At 35.3% G+C, this 21496-nt stretch overlaps 1 protein-coding gene across 41 annotated transcripts in view; it reads left to right on the top strand.

The window, feature by feature from the left end:
* The window catches only part of RIMS2 (regulating synaptic membrane exocytosis 2), a 489382-nt gene that overhangs the window by 281526 nt on the left and 186360 nt on the right, over positions 1–21496 (top strand). For 37 of the 41 annotated variants that reach the window (XM_075023763.1, XM_075023771.1, XM_075023767.1 and 34 more), the window contains 3 exons: positions 3281–3411; positions 6235–6406; positions 6969–7122. In XM_075023763.1, the coding sequence (XP_074879864.1) occupies positions 3281–3411; positions 6235–6406; positions 6969–7122 (457 nt within the window). Of the gene's footprint in view, positions 1–3280; positions 3412–6234; positions 6407–6968; positions 7123–15116; positions 15144–21496 lie in introns of all 41 variants that reach the window. The other 4 variants (XM_075023751.1, XM_075023753.1, XM_075023756.1 and 1 more) reach the window with 1 other exon arrangement.

Genomic DNA, 21496 nt, shown 5'->3' on the forward strand with positions numbered 1-21496 from the left:
GACTTTCACCCTATGGATTGAATAATTCAATGTTTTTCACTTTTTGGTGTTAGGAATCTTTTCTGCATACAACTCAACAAAGCTATAAAAGAAAAAATCATTTCCTCATCAACTTTCCTGTTATACATGTGCCATCCCATGTTTATTTCACAACATAAAAATATATATACTGTTCTATGAGGTGTGGTAGGATTGTCTTGCATTTACTAATTAAGAATTGAGAAACTGTGATCAGAGTCTGAGACAACCAGGTTCTACCCAGGCATAATACGCACCACAGACTTCAGTTCCAATGCTTTACTTAGCACTACAAATCAGGTGCGAGGGTCTCATACCAGGCTTCCAGACAATGAAGAACATTCAATTTGTAAATACCCTTAGAAATGTTTTAAGGGATCCACCCCTTGATACACAAGAGCTCTGGGAAGGAGGAAGGGCTGGAATCCTCTCCTCTTGGACTGCACCTGGCTGTCTTAAATGGCTGCCCTTTCTCTCCCTGTGAATAGAGAAGAACAGGTTCTTGTAGGAAAATACCATACTATCCAAATATTGTCATAATATTTATGCACAGGAGAGTCAGAATTAGATCAGTCCTATTCCCAAACTAATTTTCCATGTTCAGTATGCTAGTCTAACTCCTTGTTTCTCATTTTCCTTTCCAATTTCCTGTCTTGACTTCTTGTCAGATTTTCTTTCATCCCAGTCTCTCTGTGCAACATATTTTGTGCCAGTTACAGAATGGCTGGTTCTTTTGTCACTTCAATCTGTTTCTCTCATTCAGTCTCTTTTTGCCCCTCTGTTCTTCTATGGTGCCTGACATTAGTGGCTTCATTCTTCCTGTTTCACCAAGAAGCATTCTGTATCCTTTACTTTCCCAGTAATTCTAAAGCAGTTTCTGATTTGTCCCTCCTTCCTTCTTCTAACCCCATGAGAACGCAATCCCATCCTCCTCTCCATGGGGCTCTTTGTCCATTCTCTCACTCCAAGTTTCTTCCTTTCTTCTCTTTGCATCCAAGTCAAATGAATTCTTGGGTTACAAGTGCCTGTGCTATATATTGGAGCGCTAGCAGTGTGTACACAGGAAAGAGAGAACTGTCTGGTCATAATTCTGCCTCCTGACCTTTCCTGTAACAAGCAGAATTGTGGGGAAAATACGCCCATTGTGTACAAGTTTTTCCAATTTTTTTCAGACCATCAATATAAAAGTAGAAGGTATAAGTCAATACAAATTTCGAGTTCTTGTTCCAAAACACAGATGTCAGAGCATCTCAAAGAAATTATGTCAGATGATTTAACTTTCTGCTTAGACTCATTCTCCAAATATTTTGACTGAAGTTTTCCTGCAAAAATTCAGTCTGAAACAAATATAGTGACGAAGTATTCAGCCTAAATATGAACACATAATTCTGGTTATATTTTTGGCACCCATGTCTAGATTATCCCACTTTCACTCCGTCACAGTTTGTGATAGTGTCTGGATCACAAATATATTGCATTCTGCTTAAGCAAGGGTAATTTCTCCCAAAAAAGCAGATGAAGAACACTGTCTTCAGTGCTACTACCCTTGGGGTGTGGGACTAGCCAAGTCTGTCCTTTGCCCAAGGACTCCCAAGGAAGCCTGTGGGTGGATACATTTACTGTCAGAGAACATTTAAGTTGATTTGCACTTCAGAGGTCATTAAAGCTTTGCTTTGGATTCATACAGTTGGTGCGAAGCTTTCTACTTGTGATCTGTAGCTGGATGAAGATACCTAGCAGTCCAGATAATTCTCAGTTTAGAAAAAATACTGACAAAGCCCCTTGCTTTGCAGTAATGTAGGAAGAGCATCTAGAACTCTCTTAAATCTGACTGATTAAGGATAATTTCTTTCACACAGTTTTCTGTGTTAGTGGCCACAGAGGCCTTTAACTGTTGGTACCAGAAACCTATAAAGTCAGTAGTAGGGCCAACAACATGATAATAAAGGACAGGTATTCTCCCCTTTTTAACATCCATTCAAACACTGCTGGTTGGTGGCTACAGGAGTTGAAAGATCTAAAGTAATGGAGAAGGAAGAAGTACACTGCCACCATTGATTGACTTGGAGTGTCTTAGTGTAATCTCATTTACTGAAGTATTAGGAATGGCAGAAAGCTGAATCAGCCTCTTGTTGGTGGGTCAAAAGTCTTGAGAATTGCATCAAGGCCTTTCTTTAACTGACTGAAATGCTGAAGATGAGGAGCTACGACAGCAAATGGAGACCCTGCCTCTGAAATTATGTGAGAACGGCTCCACAGAAAGTGCATCTTCCAATGGTTATGTTTACCTTAGCTAGGGTATATTCATGTCTAAAGGTGCACTGCTTGGTCAGGTGTGGAGTTGGGCATTATCCTCTTTGAATTCCTTAAGTTCAGGCAGGGTCAGTGTTTCCTTTAAATGTCCTAGTTTGTCCTCTGTCTCAGGCAAACTCCCCATGAAGAGAGCCTCCTCTGTCAGCTATAGTTAATGATACTGCAATGGTACCACCATGTAATAACTCCCTGGCTATTTGGAAAGCTTTGTTTTGTCCTAACTGCACCATTTCCCCCTTCCACAGTGACTGCTCTAAAGTAGGTATATCCTCTCCTTGAATAATGTATTTGCAGCTATAGTACTCAAACTGAAATAGCTAAATAGCAGCTTCTAATGACTGTAGTAAAAAAGGATAGCAGACCAAGTCTAAGACTGATTTATAATAATTTCTACAGATGAGTAATAGTAGTTTTTGCCTTGTTGTTGCTGAGTTGGACTGTGAAGAGGGCTGGACTACTGAGCCTTTCTCTCTTACAGTTTCTGGAGGGCTTATATGATTTCAGCATGAGTCCCTGCATCTTGAAAAACATTTAGAGGTTTGAAATATTTATGGTCTTTTCCCATAGTCTTTCCAGCACAACAGGACATGAAAAATTCATTTGCTCATTGTGCATAGACTCCTTAGAAATGTATATATATGAATACCATACATCAGTAATGCAAGTAATACAATATCACTGCCAAGAGAGAATAATCCTAACCAAAGCACCATGTGAAAAACAATTAGTATGAAATAATGTACTTATTGTACAGGCTTTTTAAAAAAGAGTAACTCCTGGTACATACTGAAGCTATTTTTATGCTTTGTTATAAATACAAAGTATAACATGATATTTTCTGTTTAAGTAAACAGTATAAATAATAGCTTATGAGCAAAATTAATTTTAAGGATTAATATGCTACTTTGTTGTAGAAATGAGTTCACTAATTAATATTTTCTCATTACAGATAAAACTGTGGTATGACAAGGTTGGTCATCAGTTAATAGTGACAATCTTGGGAGCAAAGGATCTTCCTTCAAGGGAAGATGGGAGGCCAAGGAATCCTTATGTTAAAATTTACTTTCTTCCAGACAGAAGGTAGGGTGAACACAAAGACAAGGAACATATGAGTAAGAATTAATCTGATACTCAGATGGTACACACAGCTGAGTTTACTGGTCATACGGAAAAATCTTAGTTTGGTGTTTCTTTTTTGAACATGCTACGAAACGGCAATGTGTCTTTGAAGTCTAAACACAAACTCACTTCCACCGGATATTTTATTAAATACTGAATAGAAAAAAAAAGGTAAACTTATGTCATTGCATGGCGATCTGTTATTTGCAAAGAATGTTGTTAGTGTTTTATAATGCCCTTATTTCCTATGACAGTTATTTCTGTCTAGTGCAAAGAAAATGCTACAAAGTTAGGTTCATGAATTTCTGGACTGATCAGTCCAGCATTTTGGTTTGCCCCGACTTTACACAACAAAGCAGGAACAGGTTTGGCATTCGAAACCCATAGATTTCATATCACAGTATAAGTGAGTTAAGGCTGAAGGGGACTTAGTTGAGATTTCCCAGATGTACCTTGAAAACTTCCCCTACAGCACAGGACTGGTATTAATCTGGACTGGCCTTATATATGCATTTAGGGAAAACTTAACTGTGGTAGGGACCCATATGCCTGAATAGCTCCTTAATTTTTTAGTCCATGATTTTCTGCCATTTCAACTTAGGCAGTGGGAGGAACAGCAAAGGGGACAATGTGTTCCCCAGTTGATTTTTTTTATTGGTGTTTCCTCAGATTGTGTCAGTAGGGGAACATGTTTAGCTTTATTTTGTAGTGTATCAACCAAATAATGCAAAGATTTAACCTGACTCGGTATATATAGATTGACCAGTGGATTGCTGAATCTGTAGAATAGGATGTAACTTCATAGTTTATATTTTTACATCCTTTGCCTTTCCTAATAGCTAAACTGGGAAGATGCTAGCTACCTCCAGTACCAATTGACTTCAGCAGGAATTAAAGCTATTCAGTTCTGGAAGACAGTACTTTTCCTCTTTCATTGTATATATCATATGTTGACAAGAAAATTTTCTGTGACTGCATAATCTGCTGTATCATTGATGACAAAAATTTTTGGATGGATTTTCTTTGACTCACCAATATTTGAACTGCTGGACTAGATTCTTAGTTTATTCAAATTGCTTTAGTGTGTTTGGAGATGCTGAAGCTGCGCTAAACTGAGAATCAGTTCTGCTTAAATTATCTTATCTGCTTTTTCAGGAAAAAGCTACCAAAAATGTCTGTGTTCAGAATGCTTCACGATGTAAGCTGTAATAGCTAAAAATACATAGAAGGAAAATATTTAATTAAATACTTTCAAGAATGCAGATACAAAAAGTTACATAACATAAAAGTTTATTATGCTATACTGGTATTTTCTATTTATGTGAGGTATTCAGAACTTTTTCTTTAATTATTATATGTGTTTTCTATCACTTATGTAAGAATCAGCAATTTGTCTTATTGAATTGTGGTTTTTTTCTGACGTGCAAATTCATTTTCCTTTCCTTAGAGGTAAAAGCTAAGTAAGCAACAATATATGTCTTGTGTAGTAGAGGGAAAGGTGCTAGAGGTAAAATACACTTAAATAAGTCAAGCATTTAATTAGATGAAGCTACTGAACTCTCTTTCATTAAACAAATTTCATTGGAAAAGCTTGTCCAAAGTAACTTATTTCAGTTCTCAAGGGCAAACAAATCTTTAGTATAATAGAAATAATTACATTATTTGTTTTAACACTGTGTCTAAAAATGTTATTTCTTAGTTAATATTTTCATCCAGCTTCTAAGTAACAGTTTGGAAATACAATAACTATATTGCAGTTGCAAGTATTAGCAAACAGACAATATCTGCATTGCCATATTAAAAAATCCACATAAATTAGTACCACAGCTGCATTATGCAGCAATCAGCAGGTTTAAAATTAAGCATTGTTATGAGAACTCTCGTCAGTATTCTCAGTAGAAGGAGTGTGGGCGTTTTCCAGCGGCACTTGTTTCCATCAGAAAATACTAATTCTTTCAAGCAGAAATATTCTGCAAAACACATTGCTTTCAACACCACCCTGGAGCCAGAGCCAGGAGTTCCATGGTAGCCTTGTATGAAGACCTCACGGGGCTCCGAAACGTAAGGCAAACCTCGTAGTGGAGATCCACCTTCAACCTGGGCAGTTCCTTGGGGTGACACAAAAGGATTTGGGGAGCTGTTTTGAGAACACTGTTTCTTCCAGTGTTGCTGGAAAAAGGCATGTAACTCATTCTCAGGGCTTCTGGTTTCCCAGCTGTGGAGCCCTTAGTGAGGAAAACCCTGCAGAGAAGGCCCCGTGCTGCCCGCAGCTCCCTGACCATTCCTTCGTGTGGGCCAGCTGCTCCCTCCTGCTCTCCAGTTTAAGAGTCAGCCGCTGTAGGACTGGAAGCTTGAGTGAACCAGCTGGCTTGTTTATCTGAAATGCAGATTTTTGCTATGCCTAATATTGTCTGCATACGTGTTCTACTGTCAGACTGTGCCTCATGGAAATCCCGTTTACAGAAGTATATTTTGTCTTATAAAATCCTGTTTCCAAAACGAATGTATTAAAACATTTCTGTTTTTTCAGGGAACTTATTAAAATTGGAATTGGCACATGAACCGGAAATCACGTAACTTTAGTTTTTAATACAAAGTTATGAATTTTCCTCAATATATGTGCTGAACTTTGTTTTATCATAAAGGACTAATCCTGACATAGGCTATAGTGCCCATAATACTACAAAATGTACTGCTGATTTAAGATTTCCTACTTTCCATGCTATACTTATTACAGTATAAGGGTCTTTTGAACATTTTTAATATTTAATTGTTTTTTTTCAGTGATAAAAATAAAAGAAGAACAAAAACAGTAAAGAAAACATTGGAACCTAAATGGAATCAGACATTCATTTATTCTCCAGTTCATCGGAGAGAGTTTAGAGAACGAATGTTAGAAATTACTCTTTGGGACCAAGCACGAGTTCGAGAGGAAGAAAGTGAATTTTTAGGAGAGGTATACAATTATTGGTAGTTACTATAGAAATACAGTTGCTTACATATTCATGTCTACATACAGTATTTTTGAAAAAATGATTAAATATAGCAAAGCAAAACTGTTTTAAATTGTTGTATTTGTCCTTATTTTGATTAGTAGTAAAAAAGTGATCTTGCACTTATCACATAGTACTGACATGAGATTCTTTCTGTGTTTGTTGTTTTATTAATGGTATGCACACAGTTTCTCAATTTCTTTTAGAATTGTTTGTCAAAATCCATATGATCCATAGTTGTATTTTACCAAAATGTTGGCATGTTGCTGACTAACTTGCTACAAGATATTTGAATGCTGTAAAGGTTCTCATAAGGTAATAAAGGTTTTGTGAAAGATTTTTGGTATATTTATTGTTGTGAAAGGCACAGGAACTCCTTTCATATTAAATGCAAGATTTTTATAAAACTTCAGACAAAGTCCTTAACAATAAGAGAATAATAGAATAAAATTTATGAACGTACCTATTTTAAAATATTCTGTTATGTAATGCTTTCCTACTTTTAACCATTTTTTTCTTTTTTAGATTCTTATTGAGTTAGAGACAGCATTACTAGATGATGAACCTCACTGGTACAAACTTCAAACACATGATGTCTCTTCATTGCCACTTCCCCATCCCTCACCATATTTGCCACGCAGACAACTCCATGGCGAGAGTCCCACACGGAGGTTACAAAGTAGGTTGTTAGTTTTACACACTGTGTATAGTTTATTTGAATTAATGTGTAAAGTATATTAAATTCTTGTAGATGGGAAGCTGACAGAATTTGTGTGTGCATTTGTAGCTGTTATGAATTAGGTCATTTATGATTACTGATGCAAGTCTGATGTGCTACAAATGGTAATATTGAACACTGTGCAACACACCAGTTTTTTCTTAATGAGACTACCTAGTTCAGATCCTGAGCTTGAACAAATTATCTTGGTCTTTTGCAATATGCTTTTTTTATCTTGAAGTCCCATCTTCTATATTATGTTTATCATTTCATTGTTTAACCAAAAGTGAATGTGCAGGACTTCTCTCTTTAGCTCATACTTAAAAGTAAGGTGACATGTATACAACATCATATGTAGCTAAATTAATACCATGGCCTGTTGCCTTGTTTTGATACTATTTTACGTGGTTACGTTCACAGATGGAATTTCTCTTAATATTCTGTTTTGTAGAGTTTGGTATACTTGATCCACAGTAGTTTGGTGTTATCAGTAGATGTTTTGAAAACAGGGTATATACAATATGCTAATAAAACCAGATACATAATACAGTAAAGGGTGAAAATCTGTTTCCTTAATACTTCATTGTTTCTCTAGTTTAACTGTTCAGTACTGTCAGTGATTTAAAGCTATTAACTTTATAAAATATCAGTTGGTGCTGATGTAAAGAAAAAAATATCTCAAAAACTATTTCTAATAATTCTTGGGTTTTTTTGAGTCATTGTATGTGAGTGTGTGTGTGCATATGTTACACGCAAGCTCACAGAAACATATGCGTGTAGCCATGCAAACAAGCTTGGATATTTCATATGTTCCATGTGGATTCTCTATTACCTAATCCCTTGTATATAAGTATTTCAAGTAGCTGACGGTTTTTGTGTCTGTGCACTGGATGGTGAGAAGGGTTAAAATGCTCCATATCATAATGTTCTGAGATAGATATATTAACAGAGAGTTACAGTGCATACCCTTCAAGCTGTTAAGATTATACTTATCCAGAAAAGGAGGAATGAAATGATAGTGAACAGCTAAGTTCTGTTTCAATTCAGTCCTCTTCTGTCTTCTCAAGTACCATGACTTGTTTCAGTAAAGTTTTAAAATTATTTTTCTTTTATCTTTTCTGCCATCTTGTAACACATTTTAGGAAGTTAAATTTTCCATGTAAAATTACTTTTACAGACCAGCCACACATTTCAGTATCTGCTTTTATGTGAAGTTAGTGAAATTCTGTTTTTCAGGAAATATTCAGTCCTGCAAACAAACCCTGTTTGTTTATAGTAATTCCTGTCTATGTAGTAAATGACTGCCATAAAGAATGACTAAAACAGTAACTGCTTTATTTTGGAAAAGACTGTAGTAATACTTGACTAAAGATCTGTTCAATGATACTGAATCAAAATTTGAAAGTCAATAAGTTTTTTTAATACTAACACTAACACTAACAAATGCTAACACTAATACTAATACTAATAATGTGCTTAACTGAGCAATCTTATATGCCTGCCTGCAAATGTAGAGGGAAAGACTTATCAAAATTTCTGGTTTAGTGAAACACAAAGATTTGGTGTAGAAGTCCTGCTTTTCAATGAAGATGATTTAGCCTGACTCTTCCCAGAGCAGTACTTTGACAACTCAAGGTTCTAAAAACTTCAGCCAAATAAGCAGTGTCAGATATTCACTGTGATTGCTGGAGAATTCACATACTCCTACAATAAATTATGGTAATTGCATTTGTACTGAGATCAGAATCCCATAAAGCAGGATTTTCTCTAGTGTCCTGGGAATATATCTACTTCTTGAATCCTTGTGTGTCATAAATGACTTTCAGTTTAAACAGATAGTCGTAAATGTAATGAACAAGGTCTCAGAATTAAAATCCCCCGTTTTGGGGGACTGAAAAGGCATCCAAATGGAAATTCAGCATCTGGTCAGAGTTCTGCAATGGTAGCATAATACATTTAGCAATTAAAAAATACTTTTTTTTTTTTTTAATCGGTGTCACATCTCTGAAATGGAAATAAAAGTATTTCTTGGTGTCCAGAGAGGTGCTGGAATATCCTATTGGAGATATCCAGAACTCAGTTGGACAAGGCCATAAGCAATGCAATGTCAGTTGGCCAACCCTGAAACAGGCATTGCACCAGATGGCCTCCAAAAAGCTCTTCCCAACCTAAATGTCATCACAAGGGCACTGGTGAAGGGCGGACAGCACATCTTATGACTTTGCCTTCACTAAATAAAATATTTATAATATGTTAACACCATATAGAAGTCTGGTTCTTTTACCTTTTCTTTTGGAGATTTCAAAAGAATATTAAGTTAAACTTAACATCTTAGTTTGTTTTGTGTGAAGCCCTTTCTCCAGTGGCACATTATGACAATGTGAAAAAAATCTCCAGTATGAAGAGAAGGCATGTCTTGCAAGTTTGTCTATCTTTTTCAAAGCACATCTCAGAACACTTACTGTGCTGTTGCACAGTAGGCTGTTTTCAATTTCTGGGGCTGCAAAATCTGAGCAGTTCAGTCCTCCCACCTTTTGTTCATTTCTGTGATGCCTCTATATATAGAATTAGTGAGTACAATATGAAGTACTTTATTGCATGCCCCCCAAAATTGTTAGTGTGAGAAATAGCAAGAGAGATATTTTGAATTACAAGGTTGTTTGTTGTTTGTATAAATACATATCTACACATCTAAGCTTTCTTATCTTCGTGATTGCCAAGTAGCTATAAATATATATATTTGAAGACAATACTTAAATGTTATTTTCCAACGGTAGTTTAAAAGAACCACCTACACTTACCATTTACCTCTATTCTCTTTTTAATATCACTGAATTGTAACATACCTGAAGAAGAGCAGACGCTCAGCCCTGAAGACTGAACTCCTATATTTACAGATAGCCAGTAGCAAAGTGTGAGCTTGCCACAGAACCCCATATGCCATTTTTTTAGGAACCTGCTTTCAGAGGCAGTAGCTTAGTTTCTACGTGTATTTATCTCTCAATATCTTTGAGCGGGCTTTATGTTGTGGTACAGACTGATCTAAACCAGCTGTCCACCTTCTCTTGCCCGATCCTCTGATCCATACAATCCATTAACTTCCTAGTGATAAAGGATCATTACATGTTTTTTACTTACAATTTTTTGAAAGACATCTACTTAGAAACTGGAACTAATATAGAACATAGGATTATGACTTACTAGGTGTTTCAGCTAATTATATTTCAGATTTTCATAAACTGACTGGTTTTTATCCAATAAGTATATTTTAAGCTTTATCTTATGTGAATTGTGAGGTAATGAGTAGGTCTATTTTATTTATTGTGCTGAACTTTTGAAGTGAATTTTTAAAATGGCTTCATTTTCTCTAACATTTGACATAAAATCAGCCACACATTAAGAATTCCAGACAGCATTAACTAGAATTACAGACTGAAGAAAAAAGAAGAACTGAAGTTCTTTTTATATTGTCTCTGAAAAGAGATTGTAAACAGAAAAATAAAGATAATTTTAAAAAAAGATTTGGGAATTCGTGTTGTTGGTTAGGCCACGGTATTATTGTTCCATCTCACATTAGGTAAGAGGTTTACTACAGATTACATTGAAAATTGAATGTGACTTGAATGGTGTGTTCACAGTTGTTAGGATCAATGGGATAGAAGTTATTGTTAGTATTACTATTTATTCAGAACTGATGCAGAAATCAAGCAGAGTCTACACCATGGGATTACAAATCAAAAATTACTTCTCTCCATGTAGCCCAGAATACAGAGATAACAGACATCAAACTGGAACTGAGGCATTCTTATTCAGTCTTTTACAGTTATGTCCATGTAATGTGTGCATTTGTGCGGTTTGAGCTGGTACTGTTTAGTTGATAAAGAATACTGGCTTATTGTGTATTTTGAAGAACAGCAATTGTTTCTAGTTTTATATTGACTCTGAATTTGTTTTAGAAGCAGACTGGGTTTTACTTCAAGTATTTTAAGAATTTCCCCATTACTTAGGATTAAAAAGTAACTTACACTAGTTTTCTAAGTCAGATTTTTCAGCTTTAAAACCAAACTGTCTGAATTATTGATCAGCAGACCACAGAGAGTGGGTCCACAGTGTAGATAAAAGCTAAATGCCCAAACAAGGGAAGAAATGTGAATATAACAGTAAAACCAGACATTTTCAGGTCTCTAGTTACAGCATAGGTATGTACAGCAATGGAAGGAGAGCTTTTAATTGCCGTGAGAATGCAAAATATGGTTTGAAAAAGAAAAGTAAGTTTAATATTTTGAGCTTCCTCAGTAAGGGAAAATTAGTAAATCAACGTGAGATAAACTCTCCTGAAAACAAGATCTAGATTTTAGAAATGACAGAGTCTGGAAATCAACGTGTAGAAGTCCAAAATGGTGGATCAAATTGTATTTTTTCAAGAACTGAACACCAGAAAAATCAGTCAGAATCAAAATAATTGTAAATAAATAGACTGTGAAGTAGCTTTTTTTGAAAGGGAATTTGACTTTCATCACTTTTAGAATTAAAGTCATCAATGACTCCATTCACTGGGTTTCATGATTCTTAAAGTATATTAAAAAAAGTCTGGAGGGAGAGAAATTACAGTAATGCGTATTTAAACTGTGGGGACACAAATGGAGTATCTTTATGTTCAACAAAAAAATCTGCATATAGTGTGCAAAAAACTATATATAACATCCCCTTTTTGAATTTTATGTATTCATTCAGATGGGAATAAAAAATTCTATAATGCATAAGCAAAGTGGTTTAAACCACATGAAAAGTTTTTGTCATCTTCTTTTGTCGGCTTTGTACGTTTTCCCAAGTCAGACTATATTTTCTGGGGCAATGCTGAGACTTTAACATGGTAAAAATTATTACATCTGACTAGAAAAAACAAACTGATAGACTGAATTCACAAATAAAGGACCCCACTGCTTATTAGTTTTTGAAAAATATTTTTGGATGGACTTGTCATTGCTAGGTGCTGAGGGCTTTTTTTTAAAAGTTCTGTGGCTGTACCATCAAATCAAAGATGTGTTGAATGTTATAACTGTTAATTCAAGCCCTCTCTTCCATTATTTAAACTTTAAAAATTTCAAGTCTATATTGTAGAACGTTAAGAGATACACTTGGTAGTACCAAAATCATTAAAGTTTAATAATAATTAATTACAATGTACCTGAAACTTTACCCTCTGAAATCTGAGCCTCTGCATTTCAAACCTCAGTCTTCTAATGAAAGCTATTGACTTCCTTGGAACTCTGTGGAGTCTCATTTTACTGCAGAATCAGGATCATGCTCTCTCAGCAATTTCCTTTTAGTTTGTTGTGAATATGGTAAGTCAGTGTGATAATTTTAAATCAGGGTCACCAAATCTTACTTGAGGGAATTACAATAAAGCTGTTCACTAGTAGGAAAGCGAGTTGTACTTAATAGGAACATGCATCAGTGACTTTTTTTCAAATTATAATATGGAGCATTTTATGGTCAGTGACACAGACTATGAATGATGAATGTATTATAAGAATTTCACCTTAGAGGGCAAGAATAACACTAATTTTTCTCTTTCATGCTTCTTCCTTAATTTTTCTCTTTCTTTTATGGAGCACAGGCCTTGGGCATGTTATCTTTGTTTGCATGCATTGATGTTTTGTTCATAGAATATGGATATATATACCAGTATTGTATCTATTATACACCTATGATTTATTTATTCTATTTATTGTACATCTATTGTTTATTAAATACTTTAATTAAAAGGTATTTAACATGATACAGGGGTGTCTGAAAAGGCCTTAAACTATTAAAAATATTTTTCTTTTCCCTATAAAAGAAATATTTACTATATTAATTTTTTGTTGTTTGAAAATTTTAAAATAAATGTTATTAAATTGTAATTAAACTACAAAAATACTGAAAATCCTGTTCTGAAGCAGTTTAAGGGAATTCCATTATTTGTAACATTGTTGCTCTGGTTACTTGATGGAATAATGTTATTAAACTACTCTTCTGTCATGTAATGATGACAGAAAATCAATGCTCTTTTTTGAAATAACTCAGTGGATAGGGTAAAGTAACCTTGCTAGGCAGTGTAATAAATAGCAAGTCAAGTGACCTTTACAAAGATTCTAAAAGATACAGGTCCCTACAGTAGCTTCCTTTTCTGGCTAAAGGTAGAGTGTATTTTTTTTTTCTAATTCTTGAAGCGTAATAAACTATCATATAACAGTGTGGTGGTTCTGATGAAGTTTTCAGATGGGCTTGATACTATTCTGACTTTTTCCTTTCTGTATTATAACCGTACAGAAACAAACACGGCTTCCTTAGTCCTCACTCCGATTATAATCTCATTTTTTTTATATTCTTGTGGTCTTCAAGAAGCTCTACCCTTTTACAGATCTTTCCAGAAGTTAAAATCAGAAAGTCTATTGGTTTTAATTATATAAATAATTTCTAGACTGTGTTAATTGATTTTTTAAATTATTTTTTTTTGATGGCACTCTTGAACCTTTGGTGACTTTCTGATGTTGCTGGAATAAACTAGAAAACTTCTCCATACTCCATTTTTCATAATTTTGTAGCCAAAGAAGCTTCAGTTTTTCATGAAATTTGTAACTGGAAGAGATTAGTACCATGGAATACAAATATTAGAGAAGTTATGCAGTAAAGCTCCCATCTAAAAGTTAGTAAATGATGCTGAACGCCACCCCCCCACCCCCCACCCCCCATAATTCACTTTGAAATTATATAACCTAATGGAATTCTGGAGCTGGGCCATAAAAATTAATTATGTTTGTCAAGAAACCCAATTTGAAAATACAGAGAGTTAGAAATTGTAAGTAGTAGATGATTTAGTGATAAGGTCTACACATTAAAACAGTTAGTACCTGGATGTCAGAAAAAGTGTGACTTGCCAGAAGGTACCTAGTCATCCAGTGAATTCTTAACAGCACCAGTTAGCAAGAAATTGAAATTTTCATTTTTCCTCTAGTTGTCATATCTTGTCATCTGAGGTGCATCATTTACTCATGGACTGTCACTCTTTAGTTTTTAAGATGGTGTCTGTGAGCTGTTCAACTGTAAGGAATAAAAACATTCTTAACGTCTTGCTAATGGCAAGATACTATTCATGTTATTCTGACTTCCTGGCTTCTTCATATTACCTAATGGAAGTCACATTTACAAAATCTACAAATGCAAAGTAATAATTCACATTTCCATAATTGTCCAGATATTTGCACACTATTATATTGTCAAGCTTAGAAAAACTGGTATGGCTCTATGGAAAGCTAAAATACATAAAACAGCCAGGAACTTAAGGAATGCAAACAATAAATCAGATATTGCAACTATTTAGTCATTGTGCTCACATTAGGACTCTTAAATTCACTGTTAACAATGATAATGTAGATAAGGTATTAATGTATGTACATATTTGCCTAATCAAGACCTAACTGTAGACAGAAGATTGACTGGAACATCACTTCTGAGTCTATTAAATTTAAGTAGGATTCATAGCTACATCTCAGGAAAGTTCTGCTAATAACTTCCTGCTGAGTTGCCAACAGCAGTGTGCAGTAACTTTAAGGGTAGCAGCTCATATTGTATGCCTAGCTGAACATACATTTTGCCCTTAAAATGTTAAACACTTGCTTATAGTAAGGTGTGCAGTTGTATTTCAGAACTGAAAATGACCGTAATAGCTCTACTAGTCCTTCATGACTACTGTGTATAAATGTTGATCCAGAAGTGATTGGCATTTTTGTGGTTTAATTTCTCCTAGCTGCTTAAGTTTTATTGTTTTGAATGAATGTGGCCTACAATATCAAATTCTTCAGTCTCCAGCAGCAATTATAACAAAGTTTAAGGTTCTAACCATCCCTGTTACATGTATTGATTCATGTATTTTTCCCTGACACTACTTCATTTCAATATTTGTTTTCCAGATAAAGGCTTATATTCATATAATTCAGGTAAATTTTCAGCATGCCAGAAATGCTTATTGCTTCCATATACATGCAAAATTTAATTTGATATTTTATTCGTGTGCTTTTGCTACCTATTGTGCAGATGCTAAATTGCTTAAATGTTCTTTAGCTTTTCTTGTCTGCTTTCCAGTTATAGGTCTTTTGTTGGCTTTCTTTCTCTATTCTTAATATCTCAGTATTGATATTGGAGCAGTATTGTAACACTATACTTGCTTTGCCTGCCTGTATTTTAGGTAGAGCTTTGGTAGGTAAACTGTAGTGAGCTGTATTAACTATACTAGGAAAATGCTATTTTGCTTAAGCTATATTAAAAGGAACACTGTTGTATTACAGCTATTTGAGAACTAGTGTAAGTATTTTTAGAATACAGACATGGGGTAAGTGAAGTACTGGCAAAATCAGTATTTATACTGACATGTATTTTTACAGTTTCATATTGATTTAAATCCCCAGTTACAAATCCAATTGCTATATCTGAGAACTTTGCCTTAATTAAATATAAATAAATTAATAATTTACAGCTTGAATTTTGTAGTGCATTTCATGTGGGACTTTTTGCAGTTCCTGCAGTTTTAATTATGGGAATCTCTTTGAGAATTGGTTCGTCTAATTATCTTTTAGTTATGTTTAAAAAATGAAACACATTGTTAAGAAAATAGATCCAATACCATGGTGGCGAGAAACAAAAACCCCACAGGGTGTTTCTTGAGAGTAGTACTAATAAAACCCAGTTTCCCTTATATCTACCTTTAGTCTCCCGTGTTTATTCTATTCCATTATCTCCTAAAATAATTCTACATTCTTCTCATGTTTTATGATATCTTCATATGGGAAGAGACCGTATTTGCTGTGATGACTGTGGACTTGTGCACATGTGTATTAACCACAAATTTTAGCTTGATAATGTTTCTTTTTCATTAAGGAGTTCTGATTTGTATCTCTCTCTTCTATCCAGCAACCATTTTCAAAGATCTGTAGGAACTTAATTAAATTTGGTATTTATACCCCTCTGTCAATATAGATTGAATTGGTCAAAACCATAAAAAAACGACTATTTTGTGCAGGAGGTTAAAGTGACAGATTGACATGGAGACAGCAGGACTGCATGAGAAATCAGCTCACACTAAGAACCCTCAGGCACAGACTGGATGAATATGAGAGAGCAAATTCTTAAGACAGTTGTGAGACTGATTTTAGGGTTGCTTATATGTCAGCTTTGAACACAGAACAATTACAGGCATTGCTAAGTTACTTTAAGTGTTTGTGAAAGCCTTCTGTGAGCTTCAGGGAAGGAGCTCATAAGCATGCTTCACTACCCCTTGTTCCCCCAAGGAGTCCACAAAACCCTGTAAAAGCTTCCTGCATTGTAAGGGGCAGAATCCCCAGTTCAGGAGCTTGGTCTACTTTCTTTTTCCTTTTTTTTTTCTCAACAAGAAAACCAGAGAATTTCTGAGCCATAAATCTAGCGCTTCCTTCTGTATTTAAGCTGATTAAATTTTATTTCTCATTCTATCCCCTGTCCGAGTCCATTCTGATAACTATATTGGTTGGCCATATAGGCTTTAGTAGAGTTTTGAACCTCGTGTTGGTCTTCTCTTGAGGCCTTTATCAGAAATATCAATGGGCAATATATGGAGCACAAAAGGTATTATATCTTGCATTGTTTCCCCTGTATATTAATAATAGAGTGGAGCACAGCTCTGTGCCAACTTCGGTTGTCATGTAGTATTCAGAATACCTTCAAGAGCTCTCCACAGATTTTGGTTGCTTTGCAAGAAAATATTTATGATTGCATATTGTTTCATTCATTGGGAAGAGTTCTAGTTATTTAGAATGTTATTATGGAGAGAAATGTGATTCTGTTGAAATAGAATAGAATAGAATAGAATAGAACAGAATAATTTCAGTTGGAAGGGACTTACAATGATCATCTAGTCCAACTGTCTGACCAGTTCAGGTCTGACCAAAAGTTAAAGCATGTTATTAAATGCATTGTCCAAATGCTTCTTAAACACTGACAAGCATGGGACATCCAAAGAAGGTTGTCTAAAAATTTCTTCAATGATTTCCATATTATTTTTACTCAGAAGTTGTTAAAGCTTTCCATGGCCACCAACACTGCAGCCCATGAAAAGTTAGCAAAAAAATAAGTATTTGATTCATAAAATGGAATTAAACACCTCAGTTCTTTCTTCACATTATTCCTAGCCATCAAGATGAAAAAAAGGAAGATTTTTAAACTAAGACACTGCTGTATTTTAAATTCTTCTTCTGCCTAATAGAAAGTAAAAATGTAAATAGGAAAAACAGTAAAGTAGTAGAAATTTAAATACAAAGTACTTTTTAAATGGAGATTTAAAATAATGGGCCTAATGGTTTTTAGGTGGTGGTGTTTTTCCCCAACCCTGCAATGAAAGGTACAGCGCAAGTGCTATAAACTTCCAGTTCTAGTGTGTACATGCTCTTGCATAGTTGTCATGCTGTGTGGGATGGTAGCTTGTGCAGCAGCAGCAGGGAAGGAGTAGGTAGGTATGGGAGGGAAGGAGGATGCTGAGGGTTATCAAATTCTGATGGGGAGGTTCTCGTCTTTCCCCAAGGTAAACTGTCCCTGGAAAACAGTTTTATTAATAGTTTAAGGCTATTAAACCAAAACCTGCTAAAGTGAATAAGAATATATATTTTGATTTCACTGGGGTTGGGGTTATGCTGAATTAAGGCTTTTTTTAGTGTGGCTTACACTAGCTAATCATACAGCATGGGGTGTTTTTTGTCTTCAGTCTGTAACTGTAATAACCATTAATCCTGGTGGAAGGCATTCAAAAGTCCGTATTTACCATCTGTTACCACCCAGTTATCAGACAAAATGGTAATAATATCCCTAAGAATGTTTCATTAATAAGCTATATTCCAGTGCGATGGCAGTGAGATTTAATTAATGCCATTCCTTATGTTTAAAATCCATCAAAGAAAAAGTTAATTAAATGCAAACCATTGGCACCAATGTGTTTATTTGATGCACCCAGTGTCCTGGGTGTTACATGCTTAAACTTTGTACTGAATTTTGAATTTATGTTGGAATACATTTAATCATTTTGCTCTTGAAATAAGTACCATATTTTATAACATATTTGTCAAACACTGTAAGATATTCTTTAAAAGACTAAATAACAGTTTCATTAGTAATATTCGTTTGGAATCATTTGTGAGAGGCTTCATTGTCACATTTCCCAGATGAACTATGAATTGTCCTTTCTCTGTTTTATGATCAGTGGTTCAAATTACTTAGTGGTAAATAATGAAGTGGTATTTTGACAAGATGTGGCTAAGGTGGGATTGAAGCCTAAATCTTCAACTTTACATTGTCAATAGGTTAAAAAGAAAATTACCATCTAAAATTAATATATAGCAGATGAAATACTCTTGCAAAAATTATAAGAAATATTAAACTAAGCTGCCAGCAATTACACTGGTATTTCAAATACTCAGTTCAATGAAGGATTTTGACCTGTGCGCTTTCTAGTTTGTTCCATTTCTGAAGTTAATGGGAGACATTTTAAATAAATATAATCTGATTCCTTTGCAGAAGTTACATATTCCATGCAGTACTTCTTGACAATACATATTTGACATGCTTTCTTTCCTCTGTCCTTCCTGAAAACATTGAATTCCAAAGATAAAACCAAGTAATTAATTCTGACTTCTTAATTTCTTCTGACTTCTGACTTCTTAACCAGCATTTAAATTTACATTTATAAGTAAATGTGAAACATTACTTAAACATGATTATTTTTCAGTTGGTTTAAGTCTGTTAGAGTTGGCTTAAAGTAGCCTCTACTGGAGGAGAGAACAGATGTTCTGATCTGAACAAGCTTCATATCTCATCTTACAGATAAAGTTTTTGTATTTGAGGGATGTCAGCTATTACAGGAGACTTTCCTCTTCGCAGCAGCAAAGGCAATTGGAGAAAGCCCTGAAATCTAATTCTTCCCTTGATGCTACTCTTTCCCTACACTCATCCTTAGGGCAGGTCTCAATCCTGGCCCGTTCGCTTTCCCCATGCCCCAGCTCTTCCCTGCAGCTTGGATGGGAGTGTAGACAGAGGTCTGTATGTAAAAAGAGAAAAGCATCTCTAGATCCTGGAAGTTGATTTGGAGTTGAGGTATTAGGAGAATCTGGAAAAGGTGGATGTTGTTTGAGGGGACAGAGGGAGAAAGAGAGAGAGACCCCTGTCTTTTATACCCGTGGTCCGTTGAAGCTTCTTAGTCTCTCTTCTCTGCCAGATGTATCCTGTGACTACTACAACATATAATTTTAGCTATGCAGCTGCGAAGTCTAGAGCCCATTGTGACAACAGCTGGCTATTTTAATCCTCAAAGATGCAAATCTCTTCTCCAGAATAGAGAATATAATATTCTAAAAATACATTAAAGCAGATGTACTTAGTTGTAAATATAAACATAAATAAAAAGCAGCCTCAGTTGTAATTCATTCATAAGGATGAATTAGATGATGAGTAAATGACATTCATTTAAATCATAGTTGAGTCAGCGCTCTTACGTCTTTCATGATACAAAACTTTCCCAGCATCCATGTGATGAGCATCAGCAAACTGTTCAGTTGCCCTCATCTTCCCATTCCACAACCCTCTCTTTCTGATAGAGCCTGAGCGATGTTATTGGCATCTCTGCACAGCAGCCACAGTCCTGCTGCCAGATCAGTACCAGGGTTGCCAGAGGTCAGAATTGCACTGCTCTGCACTCCCTTCGGGGGCTTCTGCCTTATAGATCCCAGTCATATCCCAGCCAGACTAGTAGGGCTCTCTTGCTTAGATATTGTCCTTATTTAATGACCTGGGTTTGAATTAGTGGCTAAGGAGAATGGAGACTAATCCTTCTTGCTCACTGGCATGTATATCGCCACACGAGTAGAAGGCTCTGCTGCAAATAGCAGCAGGAACAGCATCACAGGTGGAATGGATGCTCTTTCTTCGGGGAGCAAGAGAGATTTTCACTGGGCCTCTGTGATACTATAAGAAAATAATCAGATTGAATATTGTCCTTGTCAGACTTAATTGCTTTTGGAAATCCTGATTCTCAGAGTCCATTAGGAGGCTGAAAACTTTTCCTTCACTCCTGCCCTCATCTTCTAGATCTTCTCAACTGCTAATTATGATCACTTGCTTGCTATTTCTTGTTTTAGAGAAAGACATTACTTCTTGTTATTTCTTGAGTTCAAAGACACCTTTCCCCTTCCCCATTGTATCATGGCTATTTCTAAACTTTTATAATAAATTGAACTAATAATTCTACCAGGTAAGAATTGCAGGGTATAGGAAACCAAAGCATGGCTTTCCTTGTACTAATTTTAATTTCCTATTTGTGAGGAAACCCCCAACCTTTACTGCAATTCAATACCAATAATTAACATTGCTCTACTGGAATTGCATAATGTAATAGCAGGCTAGATTGTGTTTTCTGAGAATTAACACATATCACACTTATACCATGTTCTAGTTGAATAATTTTTAACAGACCATTTTTTTATCCCAAAGGAGATAGTCTGCAGTCTAGTTTATCAATTCATACACCCACATCTTGATTGCTGCAATCAGTTCTGACTTCTCATAAAAGGCACAGAAGAACGAGAAAACATACAAACAAATACAGCAGGAACAATCAGAAATACAGACTAGTTTGCATATGTAAGGAAATAAACAATGATATTTCAGCTCAGAAAAAGAGATGTCTATGGGAGAATACAGAATGCTGATTCATGTTTCTCAGAATACAAAAGCTTGGAGGCCACTGTCTGAAATAACATAATACAAATAAAACAGAGGGAAGTCTATTTCACACAATGCAAAATTAAACTGCAGAACTTAATGACATAGCATCTTATAGAGGCCAAGTGAATACTGTGACTCAAAAAGAAATTATGTGAATTTGTGGAGAATGGGTTGATTAATGACTTACAGTAAACAGGATGGCTTAGAAGTGTCAGTTGCCAGGGCCCCTGCCTGCTGAAAGCTAAAAGGGTGCAACACAGAAAACTTTTTCCATATAGATCTTGTAAGCACACTCTTTCCACTAAAGGAGGACCTTCTACTATCCCATGGTGGGTAGACAGACGTTAGACAGTCTGACAAATGACAGCAGTTCTTATGATTTAAATAATTTCCAAAACTTCTTTAGACTGAAAAAAATTTTATTTTTGTCAAAAATCCTCTTAGCACTTGTTCTCCCAGTTTTCTGTTGGGAAAGGAGGATAGGAGTCCTTCTGTGCCAGTCACTCAGATAGAACATTAATCCTCCTTTGTCCTGGGCTTCTTTACATTTACT

The sequence above is a fragment of the Buteo buteo genome, chromosome 3 (assembly GCF_964188355.1).
Source record: "Buteo buteo chromosome 3, bButBut1.hap1.1, whole genome shotgun sequence".
NCBI classification, from domain to species: Eukaryota; Metazoa; Chordata; class Aves; order Accipitriformes; family Accipitridae; genus Buteo; species Buteo buteo.